General features: G+C 70.0%; 3 protein-coding genes across 3 annotated transcripts; 2 read left to right on the top strand and 1 right to left on the bottom strand.

Annotated features, from left to right (window-relative positions):
* The first annotated feature begins 564 nt into the window (after positions 1-564).
* On the top strand, positions 565-5,928 carry LOC142594887 (interferon regulatory factor 4-like). The gene is made up of 8 exons (XM_075721234.1): positions 565-738; positions 3,599-3,788; positions 3,980-4,020; positions 4,280-4,382; positions 4,733-4,834; positions 4,918-5,313; positions 5,470-5,588; positions 5,705-5,928. The coding sequence occupies exons 1-8, from the start codon at positions 565-567 to the stop codon at positions 5,843-5,845; spliced, it is 1,266 nt and encodes a 421-aa protein (XP_075577349.1). The 3' UTR covers positions 5,846-5,928.
* Positions 5,929-7,097: 1,169 nt separating this feature from the next.
* On the top strand, positions 7,098-8,454 carry FOXS1 (forkhead box S1). Its single transcript, XM_075721325.1, is given in 2 exon segments — positions 7,098-8,323; positions 8,325-8,454. Coding segments are annotated over 2 exon segments (1,356 nt in total).
* A 4,922-nt stretch (positions 8,455-13,376) lies between these two features.
* Positions 13,377-20,618, bottom strand: MYLK2 (myosin light chain kinase 2). The gene is made up of 14 exons (XM_075721284.1): positions 20,067-20,618; positions 19,320-19,775; positions 18,849-19,205; positions 18,556-18,710; positions 18,093-18,409; positions 17,044-17,149; positions 16,726-16,819; positions 16,432-16,541; positions 15,719-15,860; positions 15,366-15,436; positions 14,989-15,117; positions 14,454-14,606; positions 13,956-14,088; positions 13,377-13,457 (listed from the first exon to the last, which is right to left on the bottom strand). Exons 1-14 carry the CDS (start codon positions 20,616-20,618, stop codon positions 13,377-13,379), a joined length of 2,856 nt encoding a protein of 951 aa, XP_075577399.1.
* Between the last annotated feature and the right edge of the window lie 638 nt (positions 20,619-21,256).

Below are 21,256 nucleotides of genomic sequence, written 5' to 3' on the forward strand. Positions count from 1 at the left end.
CCCATTCCCTCTCCCGTGGGTGTCCCTGTCCCCTCGGTGTCCCTGTCCTCTCTCCCATGGGTGTCCCTGTCCCCTCTCCTGTGGGTGTCCCCATCCCCTCGGTGTCCCCATTCCCTCTCCCGTGGGTGTCCCTGTCCCCTCGGTGTCCCTGTCCTCTCTCCCATGGGTGTCCCTGTCCCCTCTCCCATGGGTGTCCCCATCCCCTCGGTGTCCCCATTCCCTCTCCCGTGGGTGTCCCTGTCCCCTCGGTGTCCCTGTCCTCTCTCCCATGGGTGTCCCTGTCCCCTCTCCCATGGGTGTCCCCATCCCCTCGGTGTCCCCATTTCCTCTCCCGTGGGTGTCCCTGTCCCCTCGGTGTCCCCGTCCCCTCTCCCGTGGGTGTCCCCGTCCCCTCGGTGTCCCTGTCCCCTCTCCCGTGGGTGTCCCCGTCCCACCCCCCCCCGGGCTGGCAGCGCAGCCAGAGCCGCCGGCGTCGGGCGGGAAAAGGAAAGTGAAAGCCGGAGCCGCGCTTTCGCTTTCGCCGCCCCACACGTTCCCCGGGGCCGGGCCGGGCGCGGGGCCGCCATGGCGGAGCCGGGGGCACCCATGCGGCTGAAGGAGTGGCTGATCGCGCAGATCGACAGCGGCCGGTACCCGGGGCTGCGCTGGGAGAACCGGCACCGGACGCTCTTCCGCATCCCCTGGAAGCACGCGGCCAAGCAGGACTACCGGCAGCAGCAGGACGCCGCGCTCTTCAAGGTACCCCGGGCTCCCCAGCACCCCCGGCCCGGCCCCGGGAGCACCCCCGGGGCTCCCCACTGCCCGGCTCCATGCACACCCCCAGGGCTCCCCATTGCCCAGCTCCGTGCACACCCCCAAGAATCCCCTGCCTGGCTCTGGGAGCACCCCCGGGACCCCCCACCCAGCTCCGTGCACACCCCTGGGGCTCCCCACTGCCCGGCTCCATGCACACCCCCAGGGCTCCCTATTGCCCAGCTCCGTGCACACCCCCGGGGCTCCCCATTGCCCGGCTCCATGCACACCCCCAAGAATCCCCTGCCTGGCTCTGGGAGCACCCCCGGGACCCCCCACCCAGCTCCGTGCACACCCCTGGGGCTCCCCACTGCCCGGCTCCATGCACACCCCCAGGGCTCCCTATTGCCCGGCTCCGTGCACACCCCCGGGGCTCCCCATTGCCCGGCTCCATGCACACCCCCCAGAATCACCTGCCTGGCTCTGGGACCACCCCCGGGACCCCCCACCCAGCTCCGGGAGCACCCCTGGGGCTCCCCACTGCCCGGCTCCATGCACACCCCCAGGGCTCCCTATTGCCCAGCTCCGTGCACACCCCCGGGGCTCCCCAGTGCCCGGCTCCATGCACACCCCCAGGGCTCCCTATTGCCCGGCTCCGTGCACACCCCCGGGGCTCCCCACTGCCCGGCTCCATGCACACCCCCAGGGCTCCCTATTGCCCAGCTCCGTGCACACCCCCGGGGCTCCCCACTGCCCGGCTCCATGCACACCCCCAGGGATCCCTATTGCCCGGCTCCGTGCACACCCCCGGGGCTCCCCATGCCCGGCTCCATGCACACCCCCCAGAATCACCTGCCTGGCTCTGGGACCACCCCCGGGACCCCCCACCCAGCTCCGGGAGCACCCCTGGGGCTCCCCACTGCCTGGCTCCATGCACACCCCCAGGGCTCCCTATTGCCCAGCTCCGTGCACACCCCCGGGGCTCCCCATTGCCCGGCTCCATGCACACCCCCAAGAATCCCCTGCCTGGCTCTGGGAGCACCCCCGGGACCCCCCACCCAGCTCCGTGCACACCCCTGGGGCTCCCCACTGTCCGGCTCCATGCACACCCCCAGGGCTCCCTATTGCCCGGCTCCGTGCACACCCCCGGGGCTCCCCATTGCCCGGCTCCATGCACACCCCCCAGAATCACCTGCCTGGCTCTGGGACCACCCCCGGGACCCCCCACCCAGCTCCGGGAGCACCCCTGGGGCTCCCCACTGCCCGGCTCCATGCACACCCCCGGGGCTCCCTATTGCCCAGCTCCGTGCACACCCCCGGGGCTCCCCAGTGCCCGGCTCCATGCACACCCCCAGGGCTCCCTATTGCCCGGCTCCGTGCACACCCCCGGGGCTCCCCACTGCCCGGCTCCATGCACACCCCCAGGGCTCCCTATTGCCCAGCTCCGTGCACACCCCCGGGGCTCCCCACTGCCCGGCTCCATGCACACCCCCAGGGCTCCCTATTGCCCGGCTCCGTGCACACCCCCGGGGCTCCCCATGCCCGGCTCCATGCACACCCCCCAGAATCACCTGCCTGGCTCTGGGACCACCCCCGGGACCCCCCACCCAGCTCCGGGCACACCCCCGGGGCTCCCCACTGCCCGGCTCCATGCACACCCCCAGGGCTCCCTATTGCCCAGCTCCGTGCACACCCCCGGGGCTCCCCATTGCCCGGCTCCATGCACACCCCCCAGAATCACCTGCCTGGCTCTGGGACCACCCCCGGGACCCCCCACCCAGCTCCGGGAGCACCCCTGGGGCTCCCCACTGTCCGGCTCCATGCACACCCCCAGGGCTCCCTATTGCCCAGCTCCGTGCACACCCCCGGGGCTCCCCATGCCCGGCTCCATGCACCTCCCGGGGCTCCCCACTGCCTGGCTCCGTGCACACCCCCGGGGCTCCCCATTGCCCGGCTCCATGCACACCCCCCAGAATCACCTGCCTGGCTCTGGGACCACCCCCAGGACCCCCCACCCAGCTCCGGGAGCACCCCTGGGGCTCCCCACTGCCCGGCTCCATGCACACCCCCAGGGCTCCCTATTGCCCGGCTCCGTGCACACCCCCGGGGCTCCCCATGCCCGGCTCCGTGCACACCCCCGGGGCTCCCCATTGCCCGGCTCTGTGCACTGTCCCAGGACCCCCACCCGGCTCCATGCACACCCCCCAGAATCCCCTGCCTGGCTCTGAGAGCACCCCCGGGACCCCCCACCCAGCTCCGTGCACACCCCCGGGGCTCCCCATTGCCTGGCTCCATGCACCTCCCAGGGCTCCCCATGCCTGGCTCTGGGCACTCCCCCAGAATCCCCTGCCTGGCTCCGTGAGCACCCCCGGGACCCCCACCTGGCTCCGGGAGCACCCCTGGGGCTCCCCACTGCCCGGCTCTGTGCACTCCCCCAGAACCCCCTGCCCGGCTCTGGGAGCACCCCCGGGACCCCCCACCCAGCTCCGGGAGCACCCCCGGGGCTCCCCACTGCCCGGCTCCATGCACACCCCCGGGGCTCCCCATTGCCTGGCTCTGCGCACTCTCCCAGGACCCCCACCCGGCTCCGTGCACACCATTGAGACCCCTCACCTGGCTCTGTGCCCTCTCCCAGGATCCCCTTGCCCAGCTCCATGGACACCCCCGAGCTCGCCATGCCCAGCTCCGTGCACTCTGCTGGCACCTCCCACCATCCAGCTTCCCCGCAGGGCGCACAGCCCCGGCTTCCCGCTGCCCCTGCCCAGCCCCGGCAGACCCACACCCCCGCGAGCCCCCCTGGACGGCGGCGGAGCGGGGGGCCAGGGCACGGGCAGCCCCCGCAGCACAGGGCACGCTCTGCCCGCAGGCTTGGGCCGTCTACAAGGGGAAGTACCACGAGGGGACGGACAAGGCCGACCCCTCCACCTGGAAGACCCGTCTCCGCTGCGCCCTCAACAAGAGCACCGACTTCCAGGAGGTGCCCGAGCGGAGCCAGCTGGACATCTCTGAGCCCTACAAGGTGTATCAGATCGTGTCCGACGGGGCCCGGGATGCAGGTAGGTCCCTGCTGTCCCTCCCCCTACACCAGGCTCGGGGCTGATGCCTGCACCGTGCCCGTACGAACCCCGTGTCCTGCAGACATCACCCTTCCTTCCCACTCCTCTTCCTCTCTGGGTGTCCTGGGCAGCCAGGTGCCCGGCCGGGTGCCGTTCCCCAGGGCTCAGCGCGTTTTCCTTGCTCTCCGCAGAGAAGGACGGTGACACGCATTCCCCAGCCGGCGAGGATCAGGTGAGCCAGCCCCCCGCCCCGTGCCGTGCGCCGCAGGAGCTGCCTGCGGGCTGGAGAAGGTGGGAGCCCCAAATCCCGCCTCGTCCGCCGGCTGCTCCCCTGCCTGCACGCTGCCTGCGTCTGTCCCATCGCTGAGGGTCCCCTGTGCCAGACTCAGGCAGGGGATCTGCCGGCACACGGGGTCCGTGGCGGAGGCAGGAGCCGGCTCAGGGGCCCCCGCTGCCAGCTCAGCCCTCACCGCAGCCGCTCTCCTCCCCAGGGCAGTGCCGCGGGGAGCCGGGAGGAGGAAAGCCAGAAGGGCCCGATGGAGAGGTGCCACGCGTCCCTGCTGCCGCCGCTCACTGCCCACCCAGCCGAGCGAGGTGAGGAGGGTCCCCGCAGCGGGATGGGGCTGGCGGCAGGGAGCGCGCGCTGCCCGGCAGGAGCGATCCCGCTCTCCGTGGCCCCGCGCCCCGTCCCTTGTGCAGGGAACGCCCGCGGGGATGGAGACCGGGGCGGGGATGGAGACCAGGGGCTGGGAGCTCCCTCCCTGCCCCAGTGAAGCCACTTGTTCATGCACTTAGGGGCTTTAACGAGGCCCAGTAACGAGCAGCAGCGGTGGGAAGGACCCCGCTGCCCGCCTGGCCCAGGGGCTGGGGCCAGGACAGCACCCAGGAGCCCTCGGGGACGGCTGCCCACGTCCCTTTACCCCCTCTTCTCTGCCCTGGCCCAGGGTACCATGTGAGGGGAGTCTTCTACGGCTGGAGCCCGACCCACGGCCACCTCCTCCCCGGACCCCCATCCTACCACCCCGTGGAGGATGTCAACCACTCAGGTAGGAGCCACGCTGGCCAGGCATTGCCCTGGGCGGCCCCCCCGGACCGGGCTGTCCGTGAGCTGACCCTCCCCTCGCCCCAGACTGCTGGCTCCACGTCCGCCTCTACTACTGCGACGTGCTGGTGAAGGAGGTCACCACTCGCACGGCCGAGGGCTGCCGCATCACCTCCCGCGCCGTGCCGGCCGACAGCGAGCGCCTCTACGGCCCCTCCTGCATGGAGCAGATTGAGTTCCCCCCGCCACGGGCGCTCAGTGGCAGCGGCCGGGTGGCCGGCATGACCGACGTGCTGGAGCGGCTCCTGCCCCACCTGGAGCGCGGCGTGCTGCTGTGGGTCGCACCCGAGGGGGTCTTCATGAAGCGCCAGTGCCAGGGCAGGGTGTACTGGAACGGGCCACTGGCCCCGCACAGGGACTGGCCCAACAAGCTGGAGAGGGAGAAGACCTACAAGCTGCTGGACACGCAGCAGTTCCTGCAGCGTAAGTGCCCGCCGCGCTGGGCACGCGGCTGCGCCGGCCGCTGCCCTGGGAGACCCCGATCCCCTCGGGAACGGGGGCAGGTCCTGCCCCGGCGTGGCCACTCTGGGCTGGGGGGCCGTGGGGACCCCGTGTCCCGACATGGCCGGTGTCTTGCAGAGCTGCGAGGGTACCTGAGCCACGGGCAGCCCACGCCGCAGTACCAGATCCACCTGTGCTTCGGGGAGGAGTACCCCACCAGCACCGGGCACCACTTCCAGAAGCTTATCATGGCCCACGTGAGTACGCACCGTGGCTGGCGCTCGCGGCAACCCCGAGCCAGGTGCCGGGGCCATCGCGGTCTCGGGGGGCACACGACCTGCGCCTGTCCTCCGTCGGCTCTGTGCCTCCGCAGGTGGAGCCGGTGTTCGCGCGGGAGCTCTTCCATCATGCCCAGCGCATGGGGCCGACGCTGCTCCGCGACTCCCCCCAGTCCTGCACCCCCGGTGCCTCCAGCCACATTATCCACGTCCTCAAACAGCTCTGCCAGCCCTGAGCCCGGGCGGGCGGGAGGAGAGCCCAGTCTCTAAAAAGCCTCGGAGCGGGATGCTCTGCCGCCCCACGGCCCCGCTCTGGCCGCGTTCCCTGAGCCGGCGTGGATGGGGCACTCAGCGCTGCGGGGCCAGACGCGGGCGGGCGCTGGCCGGGGTGGGTGGACGGCTGCCACCCCCACGCAGATCACTGTATTTATTCCCCGGGAGCTGCCAGGAGCGCGCCTCGGTGGGATTTGCTGTGTGCTTGTTTGGTGAGCCGGGGCAGAGCCAGCTCCATCCTCGTACCTTGCGCCACCGGGACTCACCATTCGTGAGCCTTAGGAATAAATGTTCTGGTTTGGTACCGCTGTGGGGGGCTGGTGCCGGTCCGAGGGGGGGCATGGGCGGTTTCGGGAGCCGAGCCCGGGCAGAGCCTCGTGCTGTGAGCAAAGCCAGCTCAGCCCCAGCCGCGGGGGACGGCGTGAGCCGACCCCCCTGCCCCTGCGCTGGCTCAAGACCGGTCCTGGCCCGGGTCCTGGCCCCTTGGCGGGGGGGTGCGGGCAGTGGCGAGGGGCCATTAGCTCCTCTGCCAACCTGGCAATGCGGGACCCCGTCCCAAAGGCGCTCGCTGCCCGTGCCTCAGTTTCCCCATATGACTTTCCCGGAAGGTGGGGGCCATGCTGCACCCTGAAGGCAATGTCCTGGCTGGGCACGGTGCGGGGACCTGGTGCGGAGCAGAGATGCGGCACGGCACCCGGGATCTGGCACAGCAATCCTGGGGTGGGCAGGGGGCGGGTGGGGAGCCGAGGGCTGGCAGCAGCCGCAGCCCCGCCGGCAGCACCCCGCTCAGCCCCTCGCCATCGCTGGCCGGGGCCCAGCTGCGCACCGTGGGCAGGGCAGGATGGGACCCAGGTCGTGGGAACCTCCGGTGGGAAGAGGGACTGGGGGAGGCGGGGGCCATGCCCGGGGCTCGGCCAAGGCCAGCGCTGGCCTGCCTCTGCCCCGGGGAGGCCGTGGCTGTGCCAGCCCCAGGGCCGCTGGCTGCTGGCCGCAGGCCTTGGCGGCGCATCCGTCCGTCCGTCCGCTGGGACCAGCGCTGGACGGCGGAGCCCCGCTCCGCCCTGGGCGGCCCTGGAGAGGAGGGGCCCGCCGCCCCCTCGCCGGCCAAGCGAGCGCGGGAGGCTGGGCCGCCGGCGGGTTTTAACGGGCTGTGCCGGGGCCCTGCGGCAGAGCAGGAGCGGCAGCGGCGCAGGAGGGCTGCGGCTGGCCGGGAGGATGCAGCCAGACCTCCCCGTCGGCGACACGGCACTGCGCAGCCCGCCGGCCCCCGAGCCGGCTGGCGGCCTCTTCCCTGGCCCCCTGCAACCCACCGGCCCCGAGGCCACCAAGCCACCCTACAGCTACATCGCCCTCATCACCATGGCCATCCAGAGCGCGCCCGAGAAGCGCATCACGCTCAGCGGCATCTACCGCTACATCATGGGCCGCTTCACCTTCTACCGCGAGAACAAGCAGGGCTGGCAGAACAGCATCCGCCACAACCTCTCCCTCAACGAGTGCTTCGTCAAGGTGCCCCGCGACGACAAGAAGCCTGGCAAGGGCAACTACTGGATGCTCGACCCCGACTGCTACAACATGTTCGAGAACGGCAGCTTCTTGCGGCGCCGACGGCGCTTCACCAGGAAGAGGGGCCTCCGGGACGCGCCGGGCGCCGAGGGGGACGAGGGGCGCAGGAAACCCCCCAGGCTCCGGGCGCGGGGGCCACCCGCCACCCCGCTGCCCGAGGAGGGGAAGGTGGAGGGGGGTTACGCCTCACCGGCGGCCGCGGCGCGCCTGCCGAGCCCGGCCACACTGCCCGAGGGTGCTGGGGTGCCGGGGTGCGCCGAGCCCTGCGCCCGTCGGCAGCCACCCAAGGCCAGGCAGCCCTGCCTGTACCTGCCGGACACGCCGCAGCCCAAAGGGCCGTTCTTCGCCCCCCCGGAGAGCCGCCCGCCCAAGGAGACTGTCTTCGGGGGGCTCCCGGCGGCGCTGCAGCTGCCCCGGCCAGGTCAGTACCCGCTGCCCGGCGAGCGCCCAGCGCCGCACCCTGCCCTGCTGCCCGCCCTGCTGCCCGCCCAGCCCAGGGACCCCCCCCAGGACTCCCCGGCCCCCCCAGGCACCCCGCCGGGGCAGCTGGAGGGCGAGGAGCCGGCCACCCCCGGGCTGGGGCCGGGCCAGCCCTTTGGGCAGGTGCCCCCCGCGTTCCCTGGCACCCTCCTGGGCACGGGCAAGCCCCCTCCGTCTTGCTTCCTGGAGGGGGAGGGCTACACGCAGCCCCCCCTGCCCGTTTTCGGCTCCTTCGGCCGGTCAGGGCCCGAGGCACTGAGCGGCAGCTACCAGTGCCGGGTGCAGGCACTGAGCTTCTGCGTGAAGGAGCGGCCATGCGGCGCGGCGCTGGAGCATCTCCTGGCCGCGGCCCCCCCGGCCCCCACCGCCCCCCGCCAGCCACCTTTCGGGGCCGTGGCCGCGGGCGAGCGAGCAGAAGGATCCGTGGGGGCCGGGGGGCACGATCCCGCTGCAGGGGGGCAACGGCTACCCCCTGGGGCTGCCCCCCTGCCTCTACCGGACACCCGGCATGTTCTTCTTCGAGTGAGAGACTGGCCCCCGCGCCCCGGCACTGAATAAAGCACATTCCCCAACGCTGCCTCTGTGGTCTCTGCGCCCCGCTCGGGGTGGGCAGCGGGCAGGGGCGAGCTGGGGACCCTCTGCCCCAAACCGGGTGCCGGCTGGGGGACATGTGTCCCCAAGGCTGCCCGGCACAGCCCTCATCCCCAGGACGGGGCATGGCCTGGTGCAGGTCCCGTGTCCCACATCCAGGTCCTGCGTCCCGGAGATGCTGGGGACAAGGTCCTGCTGCAACACGGGGCTGGGAGCCCCCGAAGCCCCGTCCCAGGGTAACAGGAGGGAACCTGGTGCTTGGAGCCCCGCTGCTGCCTACCTGCGCCTGGGAGCGCTCAAAGTTCCCGGCTTTGCCGCGCCTGCCACACACGGCACAACCGGCACCAGCCTCAGCGAGATGCCGGGAAGGAGTAGGGGGTGGTGGCACGGTGCGGGGGGCTCTGCTTTGGCGGGGGACAGGGCTCTTTCCCCTCTCTGTCCCTGCTCGGGACTGTGCCAGTGCCTGGCCGGGGTCCCACCAGGTCCCTGCAGACACCCCCCAGCGCCGGGCTGTGCCAGGGGCTGCGGCTGTGATGGGAACGGCCCGGGAAAGCGGATTCCTCCGACCTGAATCACGCCGGGCGGCTGCGTGTGAGGAGGCACCGGCTGAGTCACTGCTGCTGGCACCGGGCTGGGCACGGGAACCTGCCCCGGCCGGGTTGGGGAGCACCGGAGCGGGCGGGGGTCCCCCACACAGCCCCGGGGTAGGACCTGGCCACCGGCCCCTTGCCACGCACCGCCAGGACACCTGGGCCCGCGTCCCTGCAGCGCTGGGGGGGGGGCAGAGCGATGCTGGCAAAATGGGGGGGCTGTGCCCGTGCCCCCAGCCAGCCCACCCCAGGCTGGGAGAGGGGGGACCCCAGGAGCAGCAATGCCCGGACCCCACGGCACAGCCAGCCCCAGGGCAGGCACGGGGGGAGGACGCCGGGCTGGCGGGGGCTCTCCGCGCTGCTGCGGGGAGCGGGTTTGTGGCCGAGTCCCCCGGCCCGCCTAGGCCAGCGGGACCCCAGCTTGGCCAGCCCCGGGGGTCTCTGCGGGGGCCACGCTGGCACTGCGGGACGGCACTGGCGTCATTTGGGGACCAGGAGCACCGCAGCCGCGTCAGCCCCATTATCAGCCCCCAGACGGCCGCTGCCGGGCCGTGGCTGTGTCCCAGCCCAGGGCAGGGCAGTGCTGCCCTTCGTCATCGGGGACAGCCACTCAGCCCTGGGCCTCTCTCTTCTCCCTTTCTCTTTTCTTTTTTTTTTTTTTCCCCTCCCCAGTGGAAAACAATATTTGAGCGCCTACATCATGCTGGCGTCTCTGGAGCGGCCGGCAGCGAGCGCGGCTGACCTCAGCCCCCTCCTTCGCACGGTCCCCGGGGGCGCGGGAGGAAGCGAGCGCCGCAGCCGTGCCCAGGGGCCGTCTGGTTCCCACGCAGCGCGGCCGGGCCCATCGCCCGCCCCGGCTCCCGCCGACGCCTGGGAATGCACGGCCCCGGCCCCACGCGGTGCCCCGGGCTGGGGTCCCTGCGCTGGGAGCAGCGTAGCATTGCGTGGCGCGTCCCGTTGTGCGTGTTCCCCGCCAAAGCTGCAGCCCCCAGGGATGGGGACCCCCGTCCTGCGGAGCCCACATGCCTGCGCCGCCCCGGGCATGCAGACCCGGGCCATCCGCTCTCCCGGTGCTCCCATTCTCCACTCCCGCCCTGGCTCCCGGCCGCGGGCCCGCTGCTCTCCCTGCCCTGCCTCCTCCCCGGCTCGCGGTGGGTGGCCTGGCCCCCGGCCCGCTCGCCCGCTCCCAGCACGGGCTGTGCCGGGGCTGTGGACCGCGCCGTACCCGGTCATGGGGCGAACCTGCTGCCGCTGCCGGCAGCGCCGCCGGGTGCTGGTGCAGGAGGTCTGCCCGCTCCCCTTCCCTTCCTGCGCTGCCGGCAGGGCCCCTTGCTTGTGCAGGCAGGGTGGGTGCCACAGGGACGGGGTGCAGGCAGGGACGGGGAAAGGGTGCTGCTCTGTGCGAGTGCTCAAGGCTCCGGGGACGGATGCTGCGGACACACGTGCGCACGCCCCAGGCTGCACCGCGTGTCTGTGGGGGTGACAGGGACCCCATGCACGAGGGATGGCACTGGCTGCTGTGGCCTGTGCTGGGGCAGGACCAGCCCTCTCACCGTGCCTGTCGGCCCCGTGCCCTCCCCAGGGCTTCGGGGGCTCCCGAGCCCTGTCCTGCCCCTTGGCTGGGAGCATGGGATGGGGCCATGGCTGCTCCCACAGGTGCCAGCCCCATGGCCCTGCTCCTCCGGCTCTGATGGAGGCACAATGGGTGCCCCCAAAAGGTCCCAGGATAGGAGAGGAGGGGGCTGGAGAAAGCGAACAGGGCTGTGAGTCCCCCACCCTGGGCTTGGGGCACCAGGATGCAGCGGTGCCCGTGCATCCCCGTGCCGCAGCCATGCACACGCAGGGCTGTGTCCAGGAACGGATCCCCTGGAACAGCTCAGGGCACCAGGAGCATCCGGTGGTGACGGCCCAGCCGGGACCCCCACGGGCCACCCCGCAGCGGGGCCCTGCAGCCCCCGTGGCCCGCCGGGGCCAGGGCGACTCGCGGCTCCTGGGGCCAGACAGGAAGGAGACGTCACCGCCGCGGAGCGTAACTCAAACCAGATGGGGCTGCGCTGGCTTCCAGGCCCGCAGGGTGGTCACCGACAGGAACCGGTCAAAGGCTGCCGGCAGGAAGCGGCTGGGAGGGACACCCGTGGCGGGAGCCGGCGTCTGAGCCCGGGCAGCCTTAACCGCTTCGGAGCCGGCTGCAGAGCCACCGGGCAGGGGGCCACCGGCCCCCCACCAGCCCTTGCCTGGGCATCCCACCCCACTTGGGCAGATGCTGAAGCCGTAAGGACACCTCTGACCATCCATCCATCCATCCATCCAACCATCCATCCATCCATCCATCCACCCACCCATCCATCCCCCCAGCACCCTGGGGTGTGCAGAGCCGGTTGCTGCTGCACAGCCAGCGGGCGCAGACACCAGAACCCCTCGGCGCTGTGGGCTGCACAGCCCTGCCTGGGCTGCACCAGGTGGTCCCCGTCCCCCTCTACCCTGGGGATGAGACACAGCTTCCCGTCCCCTCCTCGCTTATCTGCAGCCCTCAGACTGCACAGCCCACGCGGGCAGGAGCAGCGGCCCAGGGAGGGGGCCAGCAGCGGCTGCCCGGAGTGCCGGGGAAGCAGGGGAGGCACGGGCTGCGGGCAGACCTGTACATTTATTTACAAGAAGGCAAGAGCCAGGCAGGACGCCAGCACTGGGCAGAGCCCCACGAGCCATGTCCCCTGCCCCATGGGGATGAGCCCAAAGCCTCTTCACCTGCTGCAGCCGATGGGGCTGGTGCCACCCACTGTCTCTCCCCAGGGTTTTTCCAGCAGGCGTAGGGGGCACAGGTGGCCCCAGAGCAAACACACAGCCCTGGCCATGGCGAAAGCCAAAGCAGAGGGCAGGGGGAGCCCAGGACCCCCCGCCAGCCCCCCATCCCCTCCCGCCACGGGCAAGGCTGGAAGCTGCAAAGCCCGGGGGACGCCCACCCTTCAGCAGCACCAGGGAGCCCCGAGGGGCGCAGGCGGAGGGGAAGGGGGTCAGGGTGGGGCGGAGGAGCGGGGGCAGCACCCACCCGGCCGGGCCCTGGGAGCCCCCGCACGCGGTTGGGAGAGCTGGCGGCCATAGCCGCCGACCGGCAGTTCCTGTGTGTTGGTGGTCGGGGCCGGAGCGATGCTCGCGGGAGCGCGGCCCAGCTGCTCTACATTAGGACGCCTCGCTCATCTTGATCTGGCGGGGACGGGAGAAGCAGAGGTTGTGTTTTTCCCCCGCTGGCAGAGCCGAAGGGCAGGGAGGGCAGGAGGAACACAAAGCCTCCTTCTTCCCTCGCTGGCTCCCAGCTGGGGATGCTGCTGGAAGCGTGCTCACCGCTTCCTCCCTTCCTGTGCGAGCAGCAGCTCGGGGCCAGCTCCGCTCCCGCACGCCTGGCCAGCCAAAGAGGAGGTGCTTCGGCCCCGGCTCCGGCGCCAAAGCGCCAGGGTTGCGGGTCCACGCCTGCCCTCCGGCATCCCCATGCCGAGCCGCAGTGCTGGGAAGGGAGGTCAGGCAGCTTGGGGTCCAGCGACAGCAAAGGCAGGGCAAGGCTGCGGCATTTACAGGCAGAGCGCGCAAGTCTCGGGTCCAAGGTAGCGGCAAGCGCGCAGGGCGGCCCAGGCAGCGGGGCTCACACCGGGCCGGCCTTTCTCCTCTGAGGCCACGGGAAGGAAGCACGAGCAGAGCAGAGATGCTGGGGGGTCGGGCATCACGCAGCCAGGCCAGGGATGAGATCGGAAAACACCGCTCAGGTGTGGCCTCGCAGTCCGAGGAAATCCAGATGGGACCATTGGCTGGATAGGAATAGGGAGCACTGGAGGCATGGGAGGGTGCTGCCGGCATCCCCAGCAGCGGGTCCCCGGCGCAGCAAAGCCACCCAGGGTGGGACGAGCTCGGCAGAGCAGCTCCGTAGCAGCGGGTGCAGGTGAGGAGCCCGGCGGGGTTCTGGCCCCCGAGCAGTCGCTGGGTGCCGAGGCAGGGCACAGCAGAGCAGCGGCCGCCGTGGTGGTGGTGTGGGGCACGGAGCAGGGGCGCAGTGCGTGCCGCAGCGGCACAGGGTCCGGAGCAGCCGTCCGGCAGCAGCACGGGCAGGGAGGGGGCTGTGCGGCTCCAGCCCCTGGCCCCCGTGCTGGGAAGTGGGCAGGGGCCGACCCCAGCAAGGTCCTGCTGCCGTCCAGAAGCAAGACTGACGTAGGACCCTCTCAAGCAGTTTCTCTCCAGCCTCGACTGACACGGGGCTCAGGCTCCCCCCGGGAGCCCCGGCTCAGACGCCCAGCGCCGTCAGCGACCCCGAGCTGGTGATCTTCTTGAAGCGGTTGGCGGCACACACCCCGATGAAGTTTTTCTGTAAAGGGAAAGAGGAGAGGTGCTCATCTCACGGCAAGGGCTGTGGCTCCGGAGGCTGAGCCAGACCCCACTCCTGGGGCTGGTGAGGAGCTGGGATGGGGAGGGGGCAGGCGCCCGGGCACCCACGCAGCGTGGGAGGGGAGCGCAGGGCAGGGAGAGGTCCAGGGCTGATGCTGGGGATCCTCCCCTACGCTGTCCTGACACCGCTCCTGCCCCTAAAAGGTGCTCTTGGGATCAGCTCAGGGGAGACCACCACGAAGCGACCTATGCTTGATGGGGGTCCCACCCTGGGGGCACCCACGCAAGGACCCTGGTGCTGAGGAGCCCTTCCTCCAGGCTCAGGGGTCCCCAGCCCCTGCGTCCCAGCTGCCAGCAGGACAGCGAGACAGAGCCATCCTCCATGTCCCAGATGCCACCTGCCAGGATGGGCAGAGGCCGCCAGCTCCCCGAGACAGTGTCGACCCTCCTCCCCATGCTGGCCCCGCGCTCCCCGCACCTTCCAGCGCCGCCGCATGACGTATTTCTTGAGCAGCACCTGGGACTTGAGCCGGCGGTTGCAGCGCTTGGCCTTTTCTGCCAGGTTGTTGAGCCAGGGATGCTGCAGGCACTGGCCAGCGCTCATCCGGGCGCTGGGGGCAAGAGGAGCCCGGGTCAGCCCTGCTCGAGCCCCTCTGCCCCAGCCACCCCCTTTTCTCCAGCCACCCAAGAGCCCCAAAACCCCAGAAACCTGCCGGGGAGGAACCAGCCGGAGGGATGTGCCCAGGGACCGGTGGGGCTGGGCAGGACCCTGAGGGGTCCCAGCACATCCTGCCTGGGGCAGGAGACCCTGGGGGGACACGGGGCTCTGCCGGGGATGGCCAGCAGCCAGGGCAGGGCCCCATGAAGCTCATTTGGCTCAGGACATCGGGGACACTGCTGGTCCCGGTGCAGAAGTCAGCGCGTGGTACCCAGGATGCCCACCCTAGGACCCCCATGGTCGCTGCCGGCCTCGCACCTCTTCTCCTTGATGATGAGGTTTGAGACGAAGTCCTTGGCCTCGTCAGAGACACTCTCGAAGGTCTCCTCGTCGAAGTACCAGTTGGCAGCCAGGACGTTGTTGAGCGTCTCGGTGTCATTGTCACCCAAGAAGGGGGAGAGGCCGCTGAGCCTGGGGGTACAGGGGGTGAGGAGCTGGGTGCCCTCGGGCTGCAGCACCTCCAAAACGCCCCCAGAACGGAGCCAATCTGGCCAGAGCTGCCCTGGGGAGTGAGGGAGGGCAGCCCCGAGGAGCAAGGCAGCATGCGGCTGCTGGGACCGCGCTGCGCTCCTGCCTGCAGCAGGGCTGAGCTGTTTTCCTGCCTGCAAAGTCTGGGCATGGACACTCCCTGGGCCCACTCGCTTCCCCCCAGCCCTGCCTGCCTATCTCCCCCTCCAGCACCCTCCACCAGCCCACCAAGCATCTGGGTGCCTGAGGCACAGGGACGGCTCGGTGCCCAGGGGGACCCTGCCCGGCACGGCGCTGGCAGCGCCGCCGCGCAGCCCTGACGTACAGCATGTAGGTGATGACGCCCATGCTCCACATGTCCGTGGAGTAGGAGACCTGCTCGTAGCTGACCACCTCGGGAGAGAGGAATTCGGGGGTGCCGAAGTTCACCTTCAGCTTCTCCCGGGGGTTGTACCTGCAGCCGGGGAGGGAGTGAGTCAGCGGGAGGGGGACAGGCTGCTCCCCAAAACCACTGTCCCCCTCCCGGCAGGCACTGCCCTCCCCAGCCCTCCAGCGCTAGCCAGGGAGAGCCGGGGGCAGAGCCGTAGCCAAAGCCACAGCCCAGAGCGGGTCCCGGGGCTCCCAGCACCCCAAGGGCATGCGGGGCAAAGGGGTGGGAGGGGGACAGGGAGGAGGGATGGGGCCAAGCGGGGAGGACAGCACCTTCGAGCCAGCCCAAAGTCGATGATCTTCACCATGTGCCCAGTAGCAGCGACACAGAGGATGTTCTCGGGCTGTGGGGACAGGGAGACCGTCGCCCCGCTGCCGAGAGGGGACGTGCCCAGCGCAAGGGTCTGGCGGCCCACGAGTCCCACGGCTGACCCGTGCCAGAGCGATACCGGCATGCAGGCATCCCTCCCACGGCTGGCCGGCATCGGGGACGCACTGCCCTCACGAGCACGGCTAGGCTCGGGCCGGCACGCAGCGCTCCCCATTTTGGTGGCCGCAAATCCCCGCTGCCCCTGGCCTTCCCCAGCCCCGCAAGCAGCAGCCGGCCCCTGCCGCCAGCCCCGCACCTTGAGGTCGAGGTGGAGGACGCGCATGTGGTGCATGAAGCGGATGCCCTCGCAGATCTGCCGGACGAACACCATGCAGTCCACCTCCGTCAAGTGGTAGTCGTCGTCAACGATCCGCTCGAAGAGCTCGCCACCCTCCACGCTGCGCGGGGACGGTCCGTGGGGTCACCCGGGGCTCCCTGCCCCATGCCACCCTCCTGCAGAGGCTCCTGCCCACCCCGGGGACCCCCAGCCCAGCCCCACCATGGAGATGCTGGTGCAGAGGCTGGGCAGAGCCACGGTGGGATGCGTGCGCGCTGGGATTAGACACCCCCCTCAAGGCAGGCACGGGGCAGGGGAGGTTACCCCAAAGCACCCCGGCTTCCCCAGGGTTTGTAGAGCAGAACAGCCCCAGCGAAGCCCCAGCCTCCCTGGAGCAAACAGGCAGGGGGAAAAGGAGCTGGGTGGGAAGGATTTGGGTCACCTCCACCCTCAACGCAGCCACGATGGAAGGAGATGCTGTCCCAGCCGGGCAGAGCCCGAGGCTGCCTCCGAGCCCAGCGTGAGATGGGGAGGTGCCCGAGAGGGGATGGGCGAGGTGAGGGCCATTCCCTGGAGCCAACCCCTTCTTCTTGGCAAGGGGCCGGCACGTCTGCTCCATCGCTGCAGCATCCCCTGCGATGGTGCCCCTCACCCAGGCATCAGGCCCCTTGCAGCGCTAGCCCGGCACTCACAACTCCATGAAAAGGATGATCTCCCGGGGCGTCTCGATGGCATCGTAGAGCTGGATGAGGTTGCGGTGGTTCAGCTGGTTCATCACATCGATCTCCAGCAGCACCATCTCCTGCAGAATAAGCCCCGCAGCAGTGCGGGGTGTCAGCCCTGACCGAGCCACCGGCACGGGGACACGGCTGCGTCACAGCACCGGGGACACACCGGGCACGACGCTGCCACCCGCCACCTCGGCCGTGCCACTTGCTGGTGGCACCGTGGCCGGGAGGAGCCCCTTGCCCCGGCATCGGTCAGACCTTGTCCTTGGCACCCTGCTTCCGGATCACTTTGGCTGCCAACTTGAGCCCCGTCTGCTTCTCCGTGCACGTGTGGACTTCACCGAACTTGCCCCTGGGGAGGGAGAGATGCCAACGCCATCAGCCACCCAGGCTGCTGGGGACCCCGGCACTGCTCCGGTGTGCTCCCCACACCCCCCTCCACACCCATCCCACCCGAGGCACCAACCCATCATGGCCAGAAAAGTCCCATTGACCCAGGACCATTGCTGGACAGCGGCTTGGGACAGTGCCGGGGGAAAGCCGGGCATCCCGCGCCCTCCCAGGGCCCCCCCTTACCCTCCCAGGATGTCCTTGGAGCTGAGATTGAACTGGGAACTGACGTTGGCGGACCGCAGGGTGACAATGCGGTGTGCAAAGGGCGCTGGCGGCGGAGGGACATCGTCTGCACGGAGAGGAGGGCTGGGGTGAGACTGGGAGCTGCCCAGCCAGGAGACCCCATTGCTGGGCACCCCCAGGGTGCCCCAGGCTGGGAGCACACCCCAGTGCGGGGTGAAGGCAAGCACCCAGGGGTGCAGGCCAGCCAAGCCTGTGGGGCAGGATGCGGCCAGGTACCAAGTGCCTGCCTGCAAATTGGGGTGTCCTGGCTGCAAATTGGGGTGTCCTGGCTGCCTGCTGCACCGGGGGATGCAGCATCCCCCGACGGGTCCCTCGCCACTGCCCGCAGCATCGCCCTGCTGCACGGCACCCACCCCGCTGCATGGCACCCCGCTGCATGGCACCCGCCCCGATGCATAGCACCCGCCCCGCCGCATGGCACCCCGCTGCATGGCTCCCCACCATCCCGCGTGTCACGCTCGCCCTCTCCAGGCCACGCTGCTGCGTGTCACCCTCTCCGGGCCATCACCCCTCCATGCCACCACGTCCTGCTCACCCTCCGGGGCACAGACCCCCACGCACGGTGCACCCCATGCACCCAAGTCCCGGGCCACCCTTCCCCATGCAAGGGCAGGAGCCGGCCTCGCAGGGAGCCCCACGAGCACCCGCAGCCCCCCAGTCCCTGCAAGGACAGCGGTGCGGGACACGGGGACACGCTGTCCCCTGCCACCGGCCAGGCCGTGGCTGTCACTCCCTGGGCTCCTCTTCCTCCCGGGCAGCCCCAGCCGCGGGGACGGTGCCAGGCTGCGGCCGGAGGAGCCTGGGAAGGGGACGCGACGCATTTAGCACTGTTTACAGTGAAACAGGAGCTCCAAGGCCACGGGGCAGGCGATGAGCCAAAAACATGAGCCGGCAGCGCAGGAGGCAGGCAGGGCTGCGGGGGACCCCGGGCTGCCGCCCCGCAGAGGGTCCCGGGATGCGAGGGCAAGGCAGGTAGCACGCAGCCTTACCCAGTATCTCGAAAGGGTCTTCCTTCCCAAAATCGGGGGTGAGGTAGGGGCTGGGGGGCGGCTCTGCCTCCATCGAGAAGGGTTGCCCCCCAGGGCCAGGCTGCTCCGCAGCCCCGGTAGGATCCGGGGGCTGCCCCGTGGCACTGGGCAATGTCCTCTCCGTGCCAGGGCTCCCCGCGGGGACGGGGGGCTCCGGGGGCTGCAGCCCCCCCAGGGCTGGTGGGGCAGGCTGCGTCAGACCCTCTCCCGGCTCTGCTGCCACGCTTTCCTCCAGTATCATCTCCATCGCTGCCGCCTGCACCCAGGGCTGCTCCTCCCTGGAAGCAGGAGCAGGGGGTGAGCAGAGCCCAGCCAGCAGCCCCCCCCCCCCCCAAAACCCAGCGCCCACCTCAGCCCGGAGGGACCCGGGGCTCCCCAGGGAGCAGTGAGGGGAGGGAACCCCATCCCAGGAGGGTGTGGGTACCTTTGGCAGGCAGCGGGGCAGCTCAGGCTCTGCAGCAGAGCCGGGCGCGGGGGCTCGGGACCCCTCGGCGGCTGCTGCTTGTTCGTCTCCTCCGCCTTTGCCGCTTTCCCCGCTTCACCCTGCGCCTTCGCGGCAGCCGCGGCCTCTGCGGGCTCCTTGCCTCCATCCCCAGCCTCTGCTGCGGCTGGAGGGGGTTCCACCTTTGCAGCTTTCTTCCCTCCGTCCTGAGCCTTTGCAGCAGCCGGCGCTTTCTCCTTTGCAGGCTCTTTGCTTCCATCTGGAGCCTTTTTTGCAGCTGGGGTCTTCTCTGCCTTTGCTGCTGCCTTCTCTCCGTCCTGAGCCTTGGCAGCACCTGGAGCCTTCTCCTTCGCTGCCACTGGGACCTTCTCCTTTGCAGGCTCTTCCTTGCCTCCAGCCTCAGCCTTTGATGCAACTGTGGCTTTTTCCACTTTTGCAGCTTTCTTCTCTCCATCCTGCACCTTTACAGCAGCCGGGGCCTTCTCCTTTGCAGGAGCTGCAGCTTTCTCCTTTGCAGGCTCTTCTTTGCTTCCATCTGGAGCCTTTTTTGCAGCTGGGGTTTTCTCTGCCTTTGCTACCGCCTTCTCTCCATCCTGAGCCTTGGCAGCCACTGGGACCTTCTCCTTTGCAGGCTCTTCTTTACCTCCCTCCTCAGCCTTTGATGCAACTGTGGTTTTTTCCACCTTTGCAGCTTTCTTCCCTCCATCCTGCACCTTTGGAGCATCCGGAGCCTTCTCTTTTGCAGCAGCTGGAGCCTTCTCCTTTGAAGGCTCTTCTTTGCTTCCATCTTGAGCCTTTTTTGCAGCTGGGGCTTTTTCTGCCTTTACCACTTTATTCTCTCCATCCTGAGCCTTTACAGTAACCGGAGCCTTCTCCTTTGCAGCAGCTGGAGCCTTCTCTTTTGCAGCTTTTTTATCAGCTGGGGTTTTCTCTGCCTTTGCAGCTTTCTTCCCTCCATCCTGAGCTTTTGCAGCAGCTGGGGCTGCCTCCTTTGCAGCAGCTGTGGTTTTCCCCTTTGCAGGCTCTTCTTTGCCTCCATCCCGAGCCAAGGCTGTCTCCTCCACACGTTTTGCTTTCTCTCCTTCAGCCTCCGCTGCAGCCGGAGCCTTCTCCTCCACGAGCTTTGCTTTCCCACCACCCTCACCCTCTAACCCACCAGTGGCTTGCTCCTTTGTGGGCTTGTCCTTCCCTCCATCCTGAGCCTTAGCAGCAGCAGCCGGAGCCTTCTCCTCCCTGGACTTGTCCTTCCCTCCATCCTGAGCCTTAGCAGCAGCAGCCGGAGCCTTCTCCTCCCTGGACTTGTCCTTCCCTCCATCCTGAGCCTTAGCAGCAGCCGGAGCCTTCTCCTCCCTGGACTTGTCCTTCCCTCTATCCTGAGCCTTAGCAGCAGCTGGAGCCTTCTCCTCCCTGGGCTTGTCCTTCCCTCCATCCTGAGCCTTAGCAGCAGCTGGAGTCTTCCCCTCCATGGGTGCTGCCTTCCCTTTGTCCTGAGCCTTAGCAGCAGCTGGAGCCTTCCCCTCCATGGGTGCTGCCTTCCCTCCTTCAGGCTCTCCTGTAGCTGGAGCCTTCTTCTTCCCAAGCTCATCCTTCCCGCCACCCTGAGCCTTGGTGGCAGCCGGCACCTTCTCCTCCGCAGATGCTGCCTGCTCTCCATCGTGCCGCTCAGCTGAAGCCTTCTCTGCTGCCGCTGCCTTCTTTCCACCCCCGGGCTCTGGAGCAGTTGGGGCCGTCTGCCCCGCTGGCTCTGCCTTCCCTCCTCCAGCCTCTCCGGCAGCCTTCTCCTTCCCAGGCTCTGCCTGTCCCCCACCCCGAGCCGCAGCAGCAGCCGGAGCCGCCTTCTTCCCAGGCTCATCCTTCCCTTCATCCCGTGCCGTGGTGGCGGCCGGCACCGTCCCCTCCATGGGCGCTGCCTTCCCCACTTGGGGCTGGGCAGCCTGCGGAGCCGCTGGGACCGGCTGGGCCGAGCTGCTGCCGGCTTCAGGGGGGGCCGTGCCACCAGCCCCCCCAGCACCGGGGCTGCTGCCCACCCCGTTGCCCTGCTCCATGAGGACTCTCCGGGCAGGAGGCGGCTGCCCTGCGGTGCTCCCGGTTCAACGAGGCTCCTGCGGGAGAAAAGACAGAAGTTGAGGGCTCCCCAGACCCGACACCCCGCAGAGGGGCACGGTGGGACGCAGGCGGCAGCTCTGCTCCTGCAGAAGAGGGGCGAGCTGCTGCCACCCCGCCGGGAGCCGTGGCCGTGCCGCCTGGCCGGTGGCACTGAGCCGGGGGCCCCATGTAGCCAGCGGCCCCTGCACCATCCTGCTGTGCCCCGGTATCTGCCCGGCAGTGACTGATCGATGGCCTGACGCCGGCACCTGTCGCTGCCACGGGGCCTCCGGCGCGCAAACAGCCGGCGCGGCGCGGCCAGCGTGCCAATTTAAGGCCACGTCCCCCCATGGCGGGGCAGGAGACGGTGGCTCCAGCCTCAGGCTGGTGGGGTGGGGATCAGGCGAGGTGAGCATCCCCGGGCACGGCCCCACCGCTGCCCGCCCTGAACCGCACAGGCAGGTCCAGCCACGCAGGCAGAGCCCTGTCTGCTCGGGGGCCACGTGGACCCCCGGCCCCAAAATCTGACAGTGCTGCCCATCCCGATCACAGCTCCTGCCTGAGCGGTCCCCAGCAAGGGGACCCGTTGGTGCCCGCA

Source organism: Pelecanus crispus, chromosome 14, assembly GCF_030463565.1.
Source record: "Pelecanus crispus isolate bPelCri1 chromosome 14, bPelCri1.pri, whole genome shotgun sequence".
NCBI classification, from domain to species: Eukaryota; Metazoa; Chordata; class Aves; order Pelecaniformes; family Pelecanidae; genus Pelecanus; species Pelecanus crispus.